The 19,042-nt window shown below is 34.5% G+C and overlaps 2 protein-coding genes across 2 annotated transcripts; one reads left to right on the top strand and one right to left on the bottom strand.

The window, feature by feature from the left end:
- Positions 1 to 4,226: 4,226 nt before the first annotated feature.
- LOC113500213 (paired box protein Pax-6-like) lies at positions 4,227 to 9,099 on the bottom strand. Its single transcript, XM_026880922.1, has 4 exons — positions 9,091 to 9,099; positions 8,864 to 8,984; positions 8,147 to 8,417; positions 4,227 to 5,460 (listed from the first exon to the last, which is right to left on the bottom strand). The coding sequence occupies exons 1-4, from the start codon at positions 9,097 to 9,099 to the stop codon at positions 5,238 to 5,240; spliced, it is 624 nt and encodes a 207-aa protein (XP_026736723.1). The 3' UTR covers positions 4,227 to 5,237.
- Positions 9,100 to 15,071: 5,972 nt separating this feature from the next.
- On the top strand, positions 15,072 to 18,519 carry LOC113499820 (salivary glue protein Sgs-3-like). Its single transcript, XM_026880362.1, has 2 exons — positions 15,072 to 16,168; positions 18,426 to 18,519. Exons 1-2 carry the CDS (start codon positions 15,077 to 15,079, stop codon positions 18,456 to 18,458), a joined length of 1,125 nt encoding a protein of 374 aa, XP_026736163.1. The 5' UTR covers positions 15,072 to 15,076; the 3' UTR covers positions 18,459 to 18,519.
- Positions 18,520 to 19,042: the final 523 nt, after the last annotated feature.

Here is a 19,042-nt window from a genome sequence, read left to right as displayed (position 1 = left end):
ACTGAAAAATTGAGGCATTGTTGAATTATTGAAGTAATGGATTCGATTTAATCTAACAAAACCAAATCCCTTATCTTATAATGAAAAATAAACCTTTAAATACCTAAAGACATTTCCCATTTGTTGCCAGTTTCGTAACTGGATTTAAAGAAATCTTTAGAAGAAGATTAAGAAGAGATATTTCTTAACGATTTCTATAATATTTGTTTCAGGTGAAAACATATCTTAAACCTATACAAAAGTTCTTAGCATTGTATTAAACCGATGTTAGAGAAAATAACACAAAATATGAAACGATAAAAATATCCCGAACAAAATTCGTAACAAAGTACTTTATAACACTAAAACGCTCGGCAATAATAATATAAGAGGAGGATAATATAAAAATTGCATATCCCGGCTTAGGGCGCACGTGGCGGCGAGCGGCGACGCGAGGCGAGGCAATACTTATCTCGCTTCGCTTGTCACCCTAGCGCGGCCTAACAACCCGATTTTTTGTGCGAACTGTACTTAATACACGGTACGATGTTTTTTGTTTTATTTAAGTTTTTGGATGAAATATTTTGGGAGTTTTTTTATGGAAAAAGAAATACTTTAGTTTTTAAAAATTGCTAAATTCAGTTGATAGTTTGAAACGGTTTTTACTTTTTTTGGTTAAGGAATTCAATACGACTTAAAATACATACATAATGATTGAACAACGGTTTCCATTTCAAGGGTATGTTAAATTAATTAAAAAAAATTATGGGTATAAAAGATTAAAATAAAAAAATAATACCTAACGTAACCGTCCAAATAACAACAAGTCATTCGCAACATTCAAAAAACGAACAAATATAACCTAGACTTCCGCACCACAAAGGTTTTAACAGATATCTAAATTTAACCGTATCTAAAGTACCGATTAATGGAAACTCTAAAATTTAATAAGGAGGTGCTTAATATCAAATATTGGTGCGTCACACGTGTTGCGCGGCGGGGAGGCCCGGGTAGATAGCACGATGGGTACAAGTACTGTAATTAACTATATGGGTTGGCTTGGCTAGGATCGATATGGGAGTATGTGAGGACAAATGGATCACACGGTAATGTGCTGTATTCATTATTAAAGGGTTTTTATTAGATAAGGTTGTGTGGAAAATAAAATATTTCACAATATAATAGTAATATTTGGTGTGTTCATTTTTTTTCAAATTTGTATCGCAGGGCTTATTTGTACGTAACTGCGGCCAGTGTTACTTGCACTTGACCATTTTCTTATTATATTAAAGTTTTTTTTCTGTACAGTGAAAATACATATTGTAATATTATACTGAATATTAAGCTTGAACATTATTTTCCATGTTACTTTGAAGGACTTCCCTTAGTCTTGACCTTAAACGATAATTAACATGTATTGTGTAGTACTTACGTGACAAAAAAAGTTGTAAAAGCCTTAAAAGTCATGTCTTTATTATTAAAAAAAAAATTTTTTTTGACATTATTTAATTAAAATGCTCAAATGTTCTGTAGTTTTGTTTTATCTTACAATATTGTTAAAGGTGTATTTTCTGATTATTCTTTTAATGTCTAGAAAAGGTAGTGTATTTATCATTTTATAGTAGGCAGGTAATGTAGATATTAATATAGGTATACAAAATATAGTACAATAACCTTGTTTGTTTTAATTATTTAAACATAAACTTTAGAACTTAAATAACTTGACTAAAAACTCTTTATAAATTATTGTTACATGTAACAATATACGATTAATAAATAACATACAAGTATTAGGGTAGTTTACCCTAAAGGTATGTCTGTGACTGACAACAATATTAGCAGCAGATGACACAAAGACAACCGCTATCTATATTTATTTGCTCTTCCGATTACACACTCAACATCAATATAAGCCTTAAATCCTTTGAATTGTGGTATTAATTTCCCTCCAACACTTCTTACTTTTAAGTAACTTTTGTATTTTTTTCAACACTCAAAAATCTACCTTCGCCCAACGTGATAAGAACTGTTTCTACTCGTCAATGATTATGACTTTACTATAACGTGGCTATTGATTGAATTTAAGCTTTATGCGGTTGGGATAAGGTTTGTTTTTGATTGGCTTAAATAGTGTAGGGTGAAGAGTACTATCATCGGCCACATGCACATCACGTGCGCGGCATGCGTCATCTTCGATAATCTTCTTTGCCGGACTCCTTTGTTACAATTTGTTGCCGCGCCGATATACCCCGACCCCTTGTGATCCAAATCTCAGATATGATCCATAATGATATTTTAAATCAGTGTTTTGAACGAGCTATTTATTGGGTCTGTCTAGCGTGGAAATTGTAATTTATAGATGTGTAGTTTTATGTGTATGTATTTCATTTGATGTTGTAGACTTATAAAACTGCTTATTGGAGATCAATTATTTTACTGAGTGTGCTCAGAAAATAAAATAATAAAGCAAACTCATATAGTCTCTCGTTTATACGATTTAATAAATACCGATTTATATTAGCTACACCAAAATTAGAAAGAAAATATAAAGTCCAAAATGTCAAAACCTAAATTTTCAATATCATCAAATAACAGTAATTCAATAAAATAAATCGCCAACCAATCCAACGTACAAAAATAGGTCATTTATTTAAAATATGAATCATTTAACCGAAAATCGACATTAGCAGCAAAAAATCACAATGTCCCCGTCACTGACGTTAAAGCGACAAGAAAATATCGCGATACAATGAAATAAAGTTGTCATCCCCAGTTAAAGGGCCGGGGAGCGTGCTAAATGCATTAATTTGGCCTGGATTTAGTGGTCCGGAAGTGATTTGCTACGGGAACGCATGTTCCAACGCGATATGACCCTGTGACGACAATTGACCCTCTTACCACATATTCCGACACTTCAAGTAAAAATAGACTTTAATGTCCTGCGAATAAGATACAATTTTAAATTGGCAAGTAAAACAAATAGTTGTATGAATAGTTAATAAGGTTTAGTATCGTTGATTTTTTTGTCGAGGGTCGTTACTGTTCAGACTTAACGAATATTACACAGCTATTGTTTACTTAAGCTTCTTTAATACGAACATATTTTTCAATCTCTAAACGTTTTATAAACTAGAATATTCTTAAAACAATCTTTTCTTTTTCTTGTCAGAGTCAATAAAACGCGACGCGCTTCGCAACCGAATCGATCTCTTGACGTTAATATATTCAACGTTTAAGCACCTCTTAAATAATCCACGTAAACACAATATATCCCGATATTCGATAAATGCGAACGTATCAGCCGCCCCCGTACTCAGATACCTGTCTATATCTCTATATCTCTATATGTATAAACGACGATCCTTAACGGTACCCCCTGATAACTTAAAGACTTCATCCCCTGTACTGGAATTTTTACGGCAACAAAAGCCTTCATATTTTCTTTATTCATGCCGTGTCAAAATCGCCCCGTCTTCCCCCTTTAGACAGCAGAAAAAAGAGATAGCCATCCAACTCTTTCGCTCTTATTAAAAGTACGTATTTCCGTCTCACAATTTTCCCTCTGTTTCGGTTTTTATGTTTTCCTCGATATTCCTTGCTGCGAGTATTTAATGTGCTTTCATTTTTTCTTAAAACCGTCACCAACAGGATGATTGTGCGAATATCTTAATTAATTTATGTTAAGTACACGGGAGGGTGACATTTGTTGCTAAAGGGTGTTGTATAAATACTCAGCGGTGCTCGTAAAATTGCAGAGTAATTTTTGCGAGTTTCTTCACGTTATTACTGTATCTTTTGCGCTACGTTAACTTTTATATCTTTTTTTATTTTTTTTTGTTACTTTTTTATAACTGCGAAAGAGTTAGGTAAATAGCTGGTTAACATTCATGAGCCATGGCAGTATTTCGTTCGTTCACTCGAAAAATCTTAAAATAATATGAAGTTAGAAGATGTAAGTGATTTTGTTTGAGTGATCAGCTTGAACTAAATCAACAAGTTCTTTCGTGATGGATGTTAAATAGCAGTTAGCAAGGGTTGTCTGACGTGCACAGATTCAACATCCATTATATAGTTTAAGATTGATTGTTTTCGGTATCATACTGGAAAAGGACGATCTCAGTTCACGACACATTATAGTCCAGCCGTGGATAGACCAGCTCCATCTTTGAACTTGTTAATCTCCAATAGATTATTGTCAGAATTATAAATGTTTTATGCTACATAATTATATTATCTTGAACTTTAATATTACGTTCGTTAGTAGGTAGTAAGTCATAAATTATGTAAAGACTGACTTATTTATTTGACTTATATAATTTCCTACAGACCATAAGAGATTCTTAAATTTTATACTATGTAAATATTTTAACCCAAGATCTTTTTCAATCACTTAAGTTTTTGAATTCATTCGTTAGGAAATCATTGGAACCTGGTCATGGTATGGCGCTATAACTGCGTGCAGTAAAAAAATATTAGTTTTTCACTTGGAACAAAACCTGAAAAACCAAGCTAAACCAGGGTTATCCGTCCGGTGCCAAAAATGATTTAAATTTAGTCGCGTTCATTCCACTTTTGTTTCAGCAGTATTCGCACTGGCATAAAACAGCCTCTATACGAGAAGACGTATCGACGTCTAAAGGATGTCCCGCTAGGGAGCGGCCCCGTATTCAAAAAAGGAAAAAAAATGAAGAAAAAAACTTATAACGTCATATTGTTTTGCCGCCAAGTGGTGGGGGGAGGGGAGTCCTGTATAGTGCCGGGGAAAGATAAGGCGTTATAGCATTCTGTATATAGCGTCCGTAGCTTGGGGTGTGCGCCCATTGTATTTTACGAGGCGCCCTTTCGTATTTTTCATACTTTCTCGAAGGCGTTTCTGGGAAGTGTAAGTCTGATCTCGATATTTCGGCTGTGATTTGAATACGTAAGATGCGTGAGCTTTGATTTATGTAAATTGATTGTAATCTATTAAATAAACTGTATTGAAAAACGTTTTTATTTCTACATATACTGTTTTACGTGAGTAGTATGATGAAGAGTATGTGTTTCTTTTATATGTATAAAAGTATCGTCAAATACGTTGTTTGTTTGTTCAAAACAGATTTAAATTGTTACAGATCGTACAATTTTAACCTTTCCATTCTTTTTACAAACAACTATTGCCGACCAGAAAATAGCCTGATATTTTCCTTAAAAAAGCATACATACACGTTGCGACTTTTATTTTAAGCACGAACACATAGTACAAAGTAGGTACCCTGTTAATTTAACACCAATGGATTCAAGAACTTAAGTATACTCACACTAGGTATATTATCCGATGTACAGACACCCTCACTGAGCAGACGATCCCTGATCTCCCACGCGAAGATCGAAGGGCACTCCCTTTTGTACTGCGCGATCTTGCTGACGACTTCAGCCGTCGCCACCCGCGGCTTGGAGCCGCCGATAGCGCGCGGCCTGATGGAACCCGTCTCGTAGTACCTGGGCAGAAGGTGATTACTTGGTAAAGAAGATAAGAAAATGGGACATTGCCACGTAACAGGTAGTTTCTTTTTTCCTGGATCTTTTGACCACAGTAGTTACATCGTTTACCACCATGTCTTAATGGTAAGATAATGTGATGGTAAAATATAGTCTCGTAATATGATTATGTTTGTGGAAGCGAGAGAGACAATACACGGCGTAGAGTAGCATTTCTTTTCCACACCCAAAAAGGCTTGGTGTTAGAGAGTCTGGTTGTAATTGCAGTGACCGAAAGCATACTCGTCTAATATTGTAGAAGTTTTATGAGTTCTTACAGCTTTTGAAGTAAGCAGTAGTGGAAGCGAAATAACACATTATACGGAGATTGTCGTGTCTATTCCAAATCATACTTTATTTAAATTAAAAGTAGTGCCTTCGTATTTGGCTAACGAGTTGTTGTTGTGTATTTTGCTTCGAACCAACATCCGAAACCAGCCTCAAAAGAATCATTAGCTAGTACAGAACAGGATCTAGACAAGGGGAAATCCTTTGCACTTTAATGGAACATAAAACTAATTGCAGAATAAAATAATAATGTTGATATGTGTGATATATTTGCAAAAATGTTTCTAGTGACAAAAATTTTAGGAAAAGGTTTGAGTATTTTAGTATTTTTAGGTAAGTTTCGTGAAATAATTATTTTCCCCTACACCTCGGGTCTGTCGGTATCGGGTTGCGAGTGGACGGTGTCAGGTTTGGTGCCAATGCATTTTTTATTCGCTTTGCTCGCCAGCTGTCGTCGTCCGTTTTATATTGCGGTAGTAATTACTTTGCATTTTGTTTTTGGTAAGGTGGAAGTGAACTTTGGAAGAGTTCACAAAAAATTGAAATTTCATGACAAAACACACACCATAAACCAACATGACTGATTCAGATTAATTTTGTTATTTGTAGCTGTTTTGCCAGTTAACATGTCTGTCGTACTTATAGTCATGCAGGTCTCAAATACCTAACGTAGGTAACTACGGCCCATTGGCCCAACACACAAACTTAAAGTTTCATCATGGTAATGAACGATTTATTCGGATTTCGGAGACTTGCGACACCTAAACTATCCCTTCCTTCATTAATAAAAAGAACCTCATCTAAAACTAAACGGCCAACCGCAGTCGATAACAAAACTAGAGATACGACAGAGGTATGCGAGGCATGCAGTAAGATACACCTCTAGTGACTGGTCGCGACCGCAGCATCGTAGTGTGCGCGCCTCTAGCTGACCGCAACGACCGGTATGGAAACAACTAGGATTGCGGCCAGTCTCTTAGGTAGCTTCAAAACTATTTAAAACCACACACTAATATTTTGAAAAAACGAAAGGTATTTCGTTGAAATCGTTATTTTGAAAATGACAACGAAACTGTCTTCTCTATTTAATTTTTTATGCACGCAATAATAAATGCAAATAAAATAGATGCGATGGATGATATTTCGAAAAAGGAACGGAATTTAGTTTTAAATTATCGCAAAATATTTAATTTTTAATCGTGGTTGTTCTATCGATCGAAATTGGAAAACATTTTTTATTATTAATATTTTTTCTACCTTTTTCTTACATACACTCAAAGAATTCAAATAAAAAAGAAATATATTTTTGACTAGTTACTGTTTTAACAAGCACGAACTTTTTTTAAAAGGCTTACAATAAATATACTTCAATTTTACAACTGGAAATCAACATTTCCGTCTATTTACTCAATATTAATTACTCTTAACTCTACATACCTTGGCGGGAATTGACGAGTCGCTCTAGTGACAGCTAGGTAACATGAGTAGCTCAACTTTTTACGCCATGTTTTTTTTCAGACTTGCGAGTTGCGGTTACAGCCGGTATTAAACACAAATGAGGTTTTATAATATTGTATGTTATTAATGTACTATTTTTTTAATTTAATGATTGTATTTGAGTTTCTTTTTGTATGCGTTTTTCTCACGAATTAATTTGCATTTTTTGGATCTTGTTTGCTTTGAACAGTCCATGAGATAATAATAATATAATAAGAACCGTGAGATTCTATTTTGTGCAATATGCTCGTTGCACACAAGTATAATATCTGTATTGATTGTTATCGCTACAAGTACAGAAGTCTAGTAGGTGTATGAAGCGTGGGATGACTTGTAAGAGCTTTATAAGCTTTTTTATAATAACTATCGTGAGACTGATTCATTATTAAATGATGTAACGGTTTACTCACCCAACCGGAGTCGAACTGTTCGACTCGCGATCCCGCCGCGTCTGCTCATGATTAAGGACTCCGGTTGGGTCCGAAACTAGTCGGGCTACCCCGATAAATACGCGTGAGTAAACCGTTACATCATTTAATAGCTTTATAAGCATTATGCTTCCTGAATCGCTAAAAATTGACGACGCATCTTCTATAAAAGAGTCTTTTTTGTAACAGTTTTATTTCCATAAATGGAGAATAGCATATTTACGTGATAAGTAGTTTGGTCGATTTAATGTCGGTTAATTATTATATCTACATATCCGTATACCTACAGAGCACATTTCAACATTTATGGCAAAAAGAAGAAAGAGGAGGGTTATATTTCTGGTTAACAAATTAAATTGGCTTAACAACTTAACTTAAATTAACAATCGACTCAAACAGAAAAATAAGCAAAAAGTTTTTTTTTTATCACAGACCTGCCGAGTATCTTGGAGACGCAGCCGTTGGAGACCTGCAGGATGCGGCTGATGTCGCAGGGCCGCGCGCCCGAGTGCGCCAGCTCCACGATCTTCTGGCGCGTGGAGTCCGGCAGCGGCCTGCCTCCTACAAACACCCCGCCGAGCTGGTTAACACCGCTGTGACCTGCCGCACCATAGCATTGCTTACTCCAATTAATCACGCGTTCTGAATCACGTGATGTCTCTCTAACTTTTTTTTGGTTACAAGATTTTGGAACGATAAGGTGCTCTATTTAGATTTTCGTAATAGTCTTCTACCATTACTTTTTGCTGTTTGAGGAGCCATTCGAAAGGACTTCTTTGACTTTTAAAGATTTTTGTGGAGAAAGTGCTCTATCTTAATTTTCTTTTAGTTATTGAAACGAGCACTGATTATTTTACATGTAGCAATGAATATTTTTCTATTAATACTTAATTCAGAGATGCACATTCAGTCTAACTTTCATCTACAAACAAAAATAAATGCACCTTAAGTAATTTTAATAAATTAAACTGGAATCTAGCTATTCAATACTTATCTTGCATCCAGTTCCTACATATATATGAAACTGAAATGAAACGTGAAACTGTTCCATCATTAAACAACTCTACCTACTGTACTTCAAAAGCCCTTATATACCTAACTACAATTAATATACTCTATTGGTAAGTGATGGTGATCACCATTACCTTTACCTTTGTGCGCCAGGTCGTCCATCCTGTCCAGCAGGTTTCCGTCGGGCGGCCACGGGCTGATGGGAGCCAGCTGCTGCGCCGGCAGCATCGTGTACACCCCGTATTCTTCTATGGTGACGACCTGGATGAAAGAACAAGATTTAAAGTAACGCTTTTTTGTAGGGAATTTTATCCCTGTGTCGCAGAGGTTTCAGAAACATTCAAGTCACATTCACAAAGACACTTACTTGAGACATGTATTCGTGGATGACGACTACTATAATCCGGGATCTACAATCGCCAATTAATACTACCGAACACTAATGCTCGGTGAATCTCAGGGAATCAATGGAAGTGGAATTTTGTGATAAACTAATGTAAATGTAATTTATTCAGTCATTGTTTATACCATATTTTATGCACAATCATTAATTACGTATAAAGAACCCGCCGGAAAAATGTACAAAGTAGGTCTTTTACATCCTTGCAGACAACATTTGCAAGAGGTAACAAATATAAACTACGCCGTTGGATAAAGACTTCGAGCTCGGTTAATATTGAATTACACTTTGACTTACACTCATTTTAAGTTATGAATAAATACTCATTAAAATACTAAATTCTAAAGAAATAACCTCCACAAACTATACATATTCGAAGTTCATCGTTAAAAAAAAGCATTTCAGATTCAGAACCATTTTTGGCATCCGTTGAATATACAAATTGACACTACTACTATAGGAAGTGGAAAGAGGGATCATATTTTGGTTTGAGGATAGGGACAGTCGCCCCTACGCCTCGCATGTGTAGTAAGAGGCGATTAAAAGATTACACGGAGGGTGGACAGCGGCGGTACTAATGACGTTATATCTACTGCTCTCCTGAATACATGGCGTGAAGTCTATTACCGCATTGGTAAACCAACGTTTTGAGGTGATCTGAATGTTCAATTTTGAGTTGTGTTGCAGAGTTTTTGCTTATAATTCGTTTGGATATTAAAATGAGCAATATTACCCGAGTAATCTGAGAACATGGCTAAAAATTGGAGATTTTACTTTTAAACCTAGACTGATATTCTTTGTAGGACACGTTGTTATTTTAATATTATAAAGGAAATTGTATGATAATAGTTATACATTTGACGTAGGTGAAAATACTATTTTATGTGTGTTCCAAGGTACCAAGTGTCACCATATCATCTTTTAATGATTGTTGAAGATACTTTAAGACTTTCTTTTGACTTTACGGATAGGCGATGATTTTTCATAATATACAGTCATTATAGGTGGACGAGTGCGGAGTGATGCGAATGCTTGTTCGGAATGTGGGTGTATTTGTGCAGGTGATTTAAATGTTTTTGAAGCCGCAACGCAAGAAAGAGATTCCTTAGATCGGGAGTAGTTTTTTTAAGAAAAAAATCATACTTTTAGTAGGTATTTGTTGTAGCCCACCATCTCCTTTTAAAATGTTGCAGTAGTAGAAGGGAGACGCCACTACTCACGGTGTCAGTTCTCTCACTCTAACTGCAGCTATTACTAAAAGAGGTTGCATGCCTCTTGCTCCATGTAGCAGGGAATAGCGTAACTAACTTTGTAAACTTAAGCGACAATGCAATGTGTAAGTTATTAGTTTGTGTAGAATGCCACTTGCGTACACAGCGAACGTAAAACTTTGGTATGTGGTAAGATCTATCTAAATAAATCAGTAGTAAATTTGTCGGAAAACATCGAAAGCCGTTAGTCCCAAACATCTAATGTTGATTTTTGACAGTAGCTAACAATTCCTCCAACCCTTCTTATTCGAAAACTGATTATCTACTAAAATGGGTTGTGAAGATCAAATGGGAAGTCGATCTAAGTGAAATATACGTACTAAGTTATATCCACGTTCTAAGTTAATTCTGGCAATGACGCAAACGATCAAAACGCACTCGAAGAAAAGGCTATTCAAAAACCTTTATGAGAACAAATAGTATATTTTGTGTGCGGGCAGAAGAATTGCTAACAGGTTTTATTTACGTATTAATTACATTATTTTTGTAAACACCAAATAGTATAGCCGGAAAATGGGAGTATCACGTATGTATGTAGGTTCGAGGTTCCAACTTTTAATACAATTAAGTAATACAATAGAGTATTATTTATTGCACACCACTTATCCAATCCTATATTGTATAGGATTGGATACAAATAAATACATAGTTACATAGTGGTCTTGCCTAATGCCTTACTATAAGACTCTACCTACTTTGACTTATAGGTCTTATTTTAAAATAGATGTTAATTGACATTGATATTCGATAGGTGCTTTGGAAAACTCATCCAAAGAATACTTAATCTTTTTAAAACTATCGCTATATTAAAATCAGTATTCATATGTTTGTCCTTATATAAGAATGAAACACTCAAACAGAGATATTTTGACTTGAAACGGTTAGCAACATAGGTACGCTTGTCTAGGTTAACCGACGGCAGGATTTAAAGACTTGACTAATTCTAGATGGAATTTCAGTAATTTTTAGATATTTTTACAGATATTAATCACAACACACACACACACACACACACACACACACACACACACACACACACGCACCCAAAACACGCTGAACTCATCAACATACGCACGCAGAATTAATGGCTTCGCATGTTTTACTTTTTACTTTTTACTTTTCAAATTTCATTTAATTTTTAAATTTCCTTGTTTTTGTTTTATTATATCTTTTCGTTTGAAAATTGTACCTCATCGTTTTGTTGTTTAAGACAAAGGTAATGGGGGAGGATGCTGGCTCCTGTAACACAGTGTATACTAGTACAGGAGACAGGGAAATCAACCATATTATAACTATGTACAATTGACAAATAAAGAATTTATTATTATTATTATTATTATTAATAACATCTAAAGTCAATTGCAATGATTTAAGTAGCTTTACACCTATTGTTATATTATAAAGGGGTAACGTTTGTGAATTAGTGGTGTTGTGGGAAATAATCTCAGTATCAACTAAAAGAATTTTGGAAAATCTTTTACCTTATTTATCTGTGTTATGTGTGAGTGTTATATGCTATAATAACCCGGTAAAAAATCCCCCAAAGGAGCGGGGTACACAGGGTGAGCAATTCGGTATAAAATGTGTCGAAACTAAGAAAACGGAACTAATGCCTCTGGCACTTTATTATATCTTAGTTGCTACAATAGATGTATAAAAGTAAGTTTGTGAACATTACAATGTGCTGTAAAATATATACATAAAGATCGAAACATTTATTTAGTTAAACATTGAAGACGTTTACAAAAAAAATATGGTTTTAATATATCTAGCCCACTGTGTACCACGGTTTGGCAAAGGCTTCCGTCAAATCCTGAAATACTTTTTCTTGGGCCGTTTTTTGGGCATGAGGATTTCCGTTATCAATGTTTTTACGAAAATTTTAATTGAAATATTTTCCACAGAAACCGTACAAAAGACGAACAAACCACCATTTAAATGTGTGTAATGTTAAAAACACACATAATAAAACACTATTAATATTTCCAAGTATTTATCGTCAATTAATATCCATCGAAGCGTATAAAAGAGCAATTCGTAAAACACGTTAACAGTTTCATACTGAAAAACATGTGAGAAATTATGATGAATAATTTATATCGTTTTCTATATGTAAATATATTAATAAGTGTGTGTCGTAATGTGTGTGCACAAGATACAAATACATCTTCAACTACAATTACAACTAGTCCGGAGATAGAAGGTATTAAAGAATAATTACATTTAGCGAACTAAAGTAATATTTAAGAAACCCTCGTCATGTAGGTATGTATTACTAGCTGTTGCCCGCGACTTCGTCCGTGTGGTTAGAAGATATGTTATGATTTATACCTGCCCTGTTTTTTCCACATTTTCCATTGTATCTTCGATCCTATTAGTCGCAGCGTGATGGTTTATAGCCTAAAACCTTCCTCGATGAATAGACTATTCAACACAAAAAAATTGAACCAGAAATTCCTGAGATTAGCGCGTTCAAACAAACAAACTCTTCGGCTTTATATATTAGTAAACAGTATAGATTATTTAAAAACGGCACAGAGTAAAAACTCCAAACAGGAGTCACTATCTTCCGCGGCGTAGTTATTAAACACATGATAATAATATCTTCACGACCAGACTGTCAATCAATTATATTTGTGATTTTCAACCTTTTGGTATTAACCTTGATAATTACATTTTTGTAGATGCAGACACTGACAGGAGGTATTACAAATCAAACAGACAGTATATATTGCATTTACAGCGATTAAGAGAAGTAAACGGTTTGAAAACACACAATTTGGAAGGTTTGAACGAAGGTTCACATGAAAGCCCTGTTGTTTACATTAATAATCCCGTTGAATCGAGAATACCTCATCCTTATCTCACCGTAGATCAATACAAAGATGCCATGATCAATAGGATATTAGACCAAAAGAAAGAGTTTACAAATAGAGAATTCAATAAACGAAATAAACTATTCGTCAATACCAATAAAAAGTTCAAACCTATTGTTTTAATCAATCATGGAAAATCAGATAAAATTTTTAGTACTACTGAACAACCTAAGCAATCAAAAGAGGAATGGAATGAAATGTACAACGAAGTAATTGATAATTTCACAAGTGACATATTAAATCGTTTAGAGAGTAAAATAATTCCAGCCCATAAAAAATCTGATTTAAATCCTAAAAAAAATACGTCGGCAAATACAATAATGGGTGTTAACGATAATCACACTGACACTCTGAATAAACCAAAGCTAACTTTAAACAAGGAGTTTGACGATAATTTATCAGATGGAAACGGTGAGATTATTAGTGTTTTCTCTGAAAATCACGATAAAGAAGGTCACAAAAATTTGGATTTTACTACGCCTAAACCTGATAAATCTACTATTAAACCCAAAGAAGAACCATTATTAATAAATTCGTCATTTATTGAGACAGATATCATTAACGATACAATTGTAACAGCTACAAATGAAAGCGATTTGCAAACATGTAAGTATGAAACATATTCGAAAGGACTTTTACAATAACGAATTGCTGATGAAACCAATCAGCAACAAACCAGCTTTTAAACAAACAAACAAAACTATCTATTAAACATGTACTTTATTAACTGCACCAATTACCGAATGATATACCACATTGATCACCACACAATTATTCGAGTTTGACCCCTGCATAGTCACGAATATTTACTTTGCTTATTCTAGATTTACTTGGATTACGTGATTTTAATGTTTTCCGAAGACTAAAGCTTATTTTTTAATTATAGTAATAATGGCAAATCAATCAACCTTTCAACCAACAAATGAAGCTACGAGACTTCCCGAAACAACTACATATCAAGAAATGTTTGTGAATAACATAAGCAATTTTGATAACACGATTGCTAATGAAACAGGGGCTATAATAAATGTTAACGAATCAATAATGACTACAGATAAGCCACGTTTTTATGACATATCTAATAAGTCTGATTCTGAAACTACTACAGATAAAAATATGTTTGAAACAAAGAACGGGCAATCGTCATTTGATGAAATTTCAAATGAAAAACAGACTAATTCGCCTACGAATGAAACTGTAAATATAACTAGTGAAGACAGACCAACTACTCAGACGATAGTGAACAAAAGCACTAGTGAGACATTAACAAACGAAAATTCGCTCGAAACAACAACCATTAGGACATCTTTTGAGGAGATAATAAACACTCTAACTGAATTAGCGGCGAACGAATCTATGGTAATAATAAATGCAGAGAATAATACTATGAAGGATAACGCCTCTTCTATAATTTTACATGAAGACTCTGAGGAACCTGTGAAAGTAATCGCAACCAATGAAAGTTTCCAAGAAGTGACTGAACAGCAGAAGCTTACTGCTGCAGCTAGCAAAGAAGAAGCTCCTGCAGAAGCAGTTTCTCTTAAAAATCGGATTCAGAATGATATACCTGCACAAGCTGACCAAGATAGCATCAAGCAAGACAAAACAAAAACCACAAGTGATATAAAGTTAGAGGAAGAAAAAATACCTACGGTATTACACATACAACAGGACGCTGTCAATTCTGGAAATGTTCAATTTGACACACTTACTGATAATATGAGAGATGAATCACCGGTTCAAAAAGAAGCTTCCACCTCAGAAGAAGAGCGAGGGTCAGTCCCTTCAAAAATAGAAAAAGAAGTAATGCCTTCTGCAAGTAAAAAAATCGAAACTACTACAGAAAAAGCTTTTGAAAACGAAACCAGTACAAAATACATCATTACGGAAAAAACTATTCAAGAAGAACCCCCTGCAAAAGAAACAACTAGACAAGAATTATCTCCCAAAGATATCACTACAGAAAAAACAACTACTATAGAAGTGACTATACAAGAAATTACTACAAAAGGCATCACTACAAAGGAAACGACTACAGAAGGAGTAAGTGTACAAAACATAGCAGACGGTATAATTTTAGGAAGAGCCGTTCAAAAAGTAGACATCAAAGAGGAAATCACTACAAAAAATACCGCTCTATCAGAAATCACCCCTGAAGAAACGACTACAGAAGTAATCACTCCAACAGAAAATACGACAGTAAAAATGGCCTCACAAGAAACTGCTACAGTAAAAAGTACACCAATAGAAATCTCTACAGAGAAGACCCCTCTAGAAGAAATCACTCCAGAAGAATCCACCACAGAAAAAATCACCTCACACGATACCATTAAAGAAAACAATATATCAAAAGAAATTAGTACTGAAGAAACGATTATAAGAGATATAAAACCTGAAGACACCAGCCCTAGAGAAACAACTGAAGAAGAAAGCACCACAGCATCCACAACTCCTGAAGAAACCACTCTAGAGGACACCACTCAAGAAGGCACCACTACAGAAAAAACCACACCTGAAGGTACCGCTACAGAGGTAACGACTACAGCAGAAACCAGTACAGTAGACACCACACCAGAAGAAACTACTCCAGAAGAAACCACACCAGCAGAAACCACACCAGAAGAAACGACTCCAACAGAAACCACACCAGCAGACACCACTGTAGAAGAAACCACACCAGCAGACACCACTATAGAAGAAACAACTCCAGCAGAAACCACACCAGAAGAAAGTACTACAGAAAAAACAACTAAACAACTCCTAAGACAAAAACCGACACCAACAAGAATTGTGCCAACTAGACGAAGACCTATCTTTGGAAAGCGACCTAAAGTAACTAAACAAACACCTACCACCACGAGTCCTGCGAAACCTAGACGAACGAGACGTAAATTAACAGTAAGTATCTAAATTAATATTATTATAATTAGTAATAAGTGTCCCACTGCAAAGCAAAGGCCTTCCTTCCCTCCTTCTAGCTATCTCGGTCCATTCCTAACAGCAACTAGCTCTGTGAAGAGGAATCAAGCTCGTCCTGCTAGCTCGTACTAAAAAGAAAAAATCTAAAAATATTTTGCTCCAAATCAGTACATAAAGGCTGGTATTATCTAGTATTATGAGAGTTGAACAGCCACGTCAAATTCAGGCATGCATCAATGTATTTTATATTGAAAGTACGATTTATAAAGGAAGTCTCTTGCTGAAACGGTTAACGAAAACTTCTTGAGGAAACCAGTACATCTGATATTATTTCAAGAGTGTGTAAAGCCACATTAGACGCCTAAATATGGTTTATGCTCGGATATCAGGATATACATTAAATATACGATAAAAAATAGAGTAGACACATCAAACATTTGTAGGCATTTAGACATAGTTATTTGGTCTAATTAAGTCTTAAATCATGCCTTTTCTCGGGTAGTGCTGAACGTATTCACTGACAAAATGACACTTGTAACAGAACAACGAGCCGCTCGCTAAAATGTTATATTTTATCACTATTTCATGAACTGGTCATTTTATCGACCTTTTCCGCAAGCGATCAATGCGATGCGTGAATCAATATTCAGATAAAAATAACGACGGTAAATTGAAGATCACTTGCTTTGACCATTTTACCGAATATTCGCGCATTCAAACTAAAATATTTCAGAACTTGCTGTATGTTGAAGATTTAGTTTAAAAGCAACTTAATCAGTTGTTACTGGTTTTTGAAACATTGATTTTTGTATTTGTATTTTTAGCCATAGCGAGTTTTTCAGTTAATGCGCCATCTCTAAAATAAAATGAAGTGAAATGGAGTGAATGAAGTGAATCCTTTGCAAGAAGGTTGTGTCATCTAATTCATCTCTTATAAGTTCGCATGGGCCATACTTCCTTTCTGACTACCCTGAGAAGAAAGGTAGAAACAAACTCAAGGGTCGCTACCTCTTTTAAAGCCCTACTAAACAAAACTACTTAGAGCCTCTACTTTTGTGTAGTAAAATGAATTGTTATATTGTGGAGGTTGTTCAGGAGTAAAAAAACATTAATCTTAAGTTGAATCTTATGAGTCTTGAACTGAATCCACGATAGATTTGGTAGATATTTTGTAAAAGCAAAGTAACTAAGCAATAAAATCATACTTATTGATGCACGTCACACGTTATTTGCCTTGAGAGCGATTTAAATCTTTGTTTTTCATATACATTTACGCTAAGAGAGTAGACAAAGTGTATTTTTTCCAAGCGCGAACGCTAGGGAATCGCTCAAAATGTATTGAAAAGTTCAAAATTCTGTCAGTTGTCGAGAAGGAACGTCATTCTGGTACATTTCAATGCTTTTGCAATTGGTCTTGTGTTGGTTTAAGCTATCATAATTTACTTACGAGTATATAGGACCAGTTTATCTATGTGTCTCCTTATTCAGTTACATATTTATTTTTAGTAGGCCGTAGATAAATGAAATGAAATAGCAATAAATAATGTTTTTAAGTGTTTGAGTATTATGGGAAATAATTAGCTCATAACTTGTTACTCGCAAGCTTGCTTATCATAAACTTGTAATGTTTAATTGTCACAACGTCTAAACTGCATTTATTTTGTTTCTTTACTTAAGCTGCAGGTAAATAATCTTTATTTTACATAACCAAAAAAGCTGTAATGAAATGGAGGTCGTTATTGTGGTTTTTTATTAGTTTTTCTTGAGTTTTTTAATGAGTGTTTTTTTTTTAAGATTACATCAATATTGTGTTTTTTTTAGGTGTAGGCTGTAGGTACCTAACCAAATGTAGTCTTGTTAGATAAATTAGAAACATATTTTGGTATACAGTCGATTTTTCGTGCGGCCTTCATAAGTTCAATATCTGGCGATATATACTAATCGTAGTAAGTCAATAACACAAAGAGACATATTTATTTAGTAATTGCAGTGGAAATAGAAAATAACCGAAAAATAATCATACTTCAGTATTAATATTGAAAGGTTGAGTTAATTCCACAAAATAAATATTTTTATTGTAATAGAATTATATTTTATTGCATTATTTGATTCTGAAACATATAGGGCAATATACGAGTTTAAAAGTATTACAGGATAAATGATAAATGATGGGCCATCATAATTTTCGTATATTATTTTTGAATTTGTTTTAATTTTTTTTTACTTTTCTTTTCAGAGACCGCTCGTCTTCATGGGAAACAAAAATTAATAATTATGGGCTTAACTTACGAATATAGTGTAGGCAAGGATGCATACTTAAATAATTATTTATCACTTTTTGATTATTGTATTTGCAATAGATTTTTAAATAAAGGTACTTGTTTAATTTATTTTTAATAATTAAAATTTCCGACATATCCATGGCATCCTCTTTCTTTTTTTTTAACAAAAAAAATATTTTTGACATCTTACCTTAACTTACTTCTACACAAAATCCAAGTTATTGCACTAGCAATAACTAAAACTATCTTCAACTGGCCGCTTTTAACATCACTATTTTGTTAATTTAAAAAGTTCACAATACTCTATCTGGCTGTTTAGTGTAGTGCCTTCGCACCGTGCCTGTCAACACACAATAATATTTCCCGCCAAACGAAACGTCAAACTGTCAAACGCGCGGACATTGCGCCTCTACTTGTGAAAGGCGCCAATTCACTGATTACAAAATCTCACGTGGACCTCCACTGCTTGTCTATACCTTTATAACTATGAAGGGCCATTGAAACGACTCTATTGCCATAAGCCCGGGTCAAAAAGAGACGGCAGTACTAGAGAGTGTCAACACCCATTGTA

The sequence above is a fragment of the Trichoplusia ni genome, chromosome 13, assembly GCF_003590095.1.
Source record: "Trichoplusia ni isolate ovarian cell line Hi5 chromosome 13, tn1, whole genome shotgun sequence".
Classification (NCBI taxonomy): Eukaryota; Metazoa; Arthropoda; class Insecta; order Lepidoptera; family Noctuidae; genus Trichoplusia; species Trichoplusia ni.
This window is presented reverse-complemented; position numbering and strand designations above follow the sequence as displayed.

What these genes read in the sequence shown, in the direction of transcription:
- LOC113500213 (XM_026880922.1), bottom strand. An exon ending in GGACGACCTGGCGCACAAAG is followed by an intron (nt 8,418 to 8,863) that starts GTAAAGGTAATG and finishes AAATCTAAATAG; the next exon opens with AGCACCTTATCGTTCCAAAA. An exon ending in GTCTCCAAGATACTCGGCAG is followed by an intron (nt 5,461 to 8,146) that starts GTCTGTGATAAA and finishes CCTTCTGCCCAG; the next exon opens with GTACTACGAGACGGGTTCCA.
- LOC113499820 (XM_026880362.1), top strand. Translation starts at nt 15,077, where the DNA reads ATGCCTTCTGCAAGTAAAAAAATCGAAACTACTACAGAAAAAGCTTTT. An exon ending in GAACGAGACGTAAATTAACA is followed by an intron (nt 16,169 to 18,425) that starts GTAAGTATCTAA and finishes TTTTCTTTTCAG; the next exon opens with AGACCGCTCGTCTTCATGGG.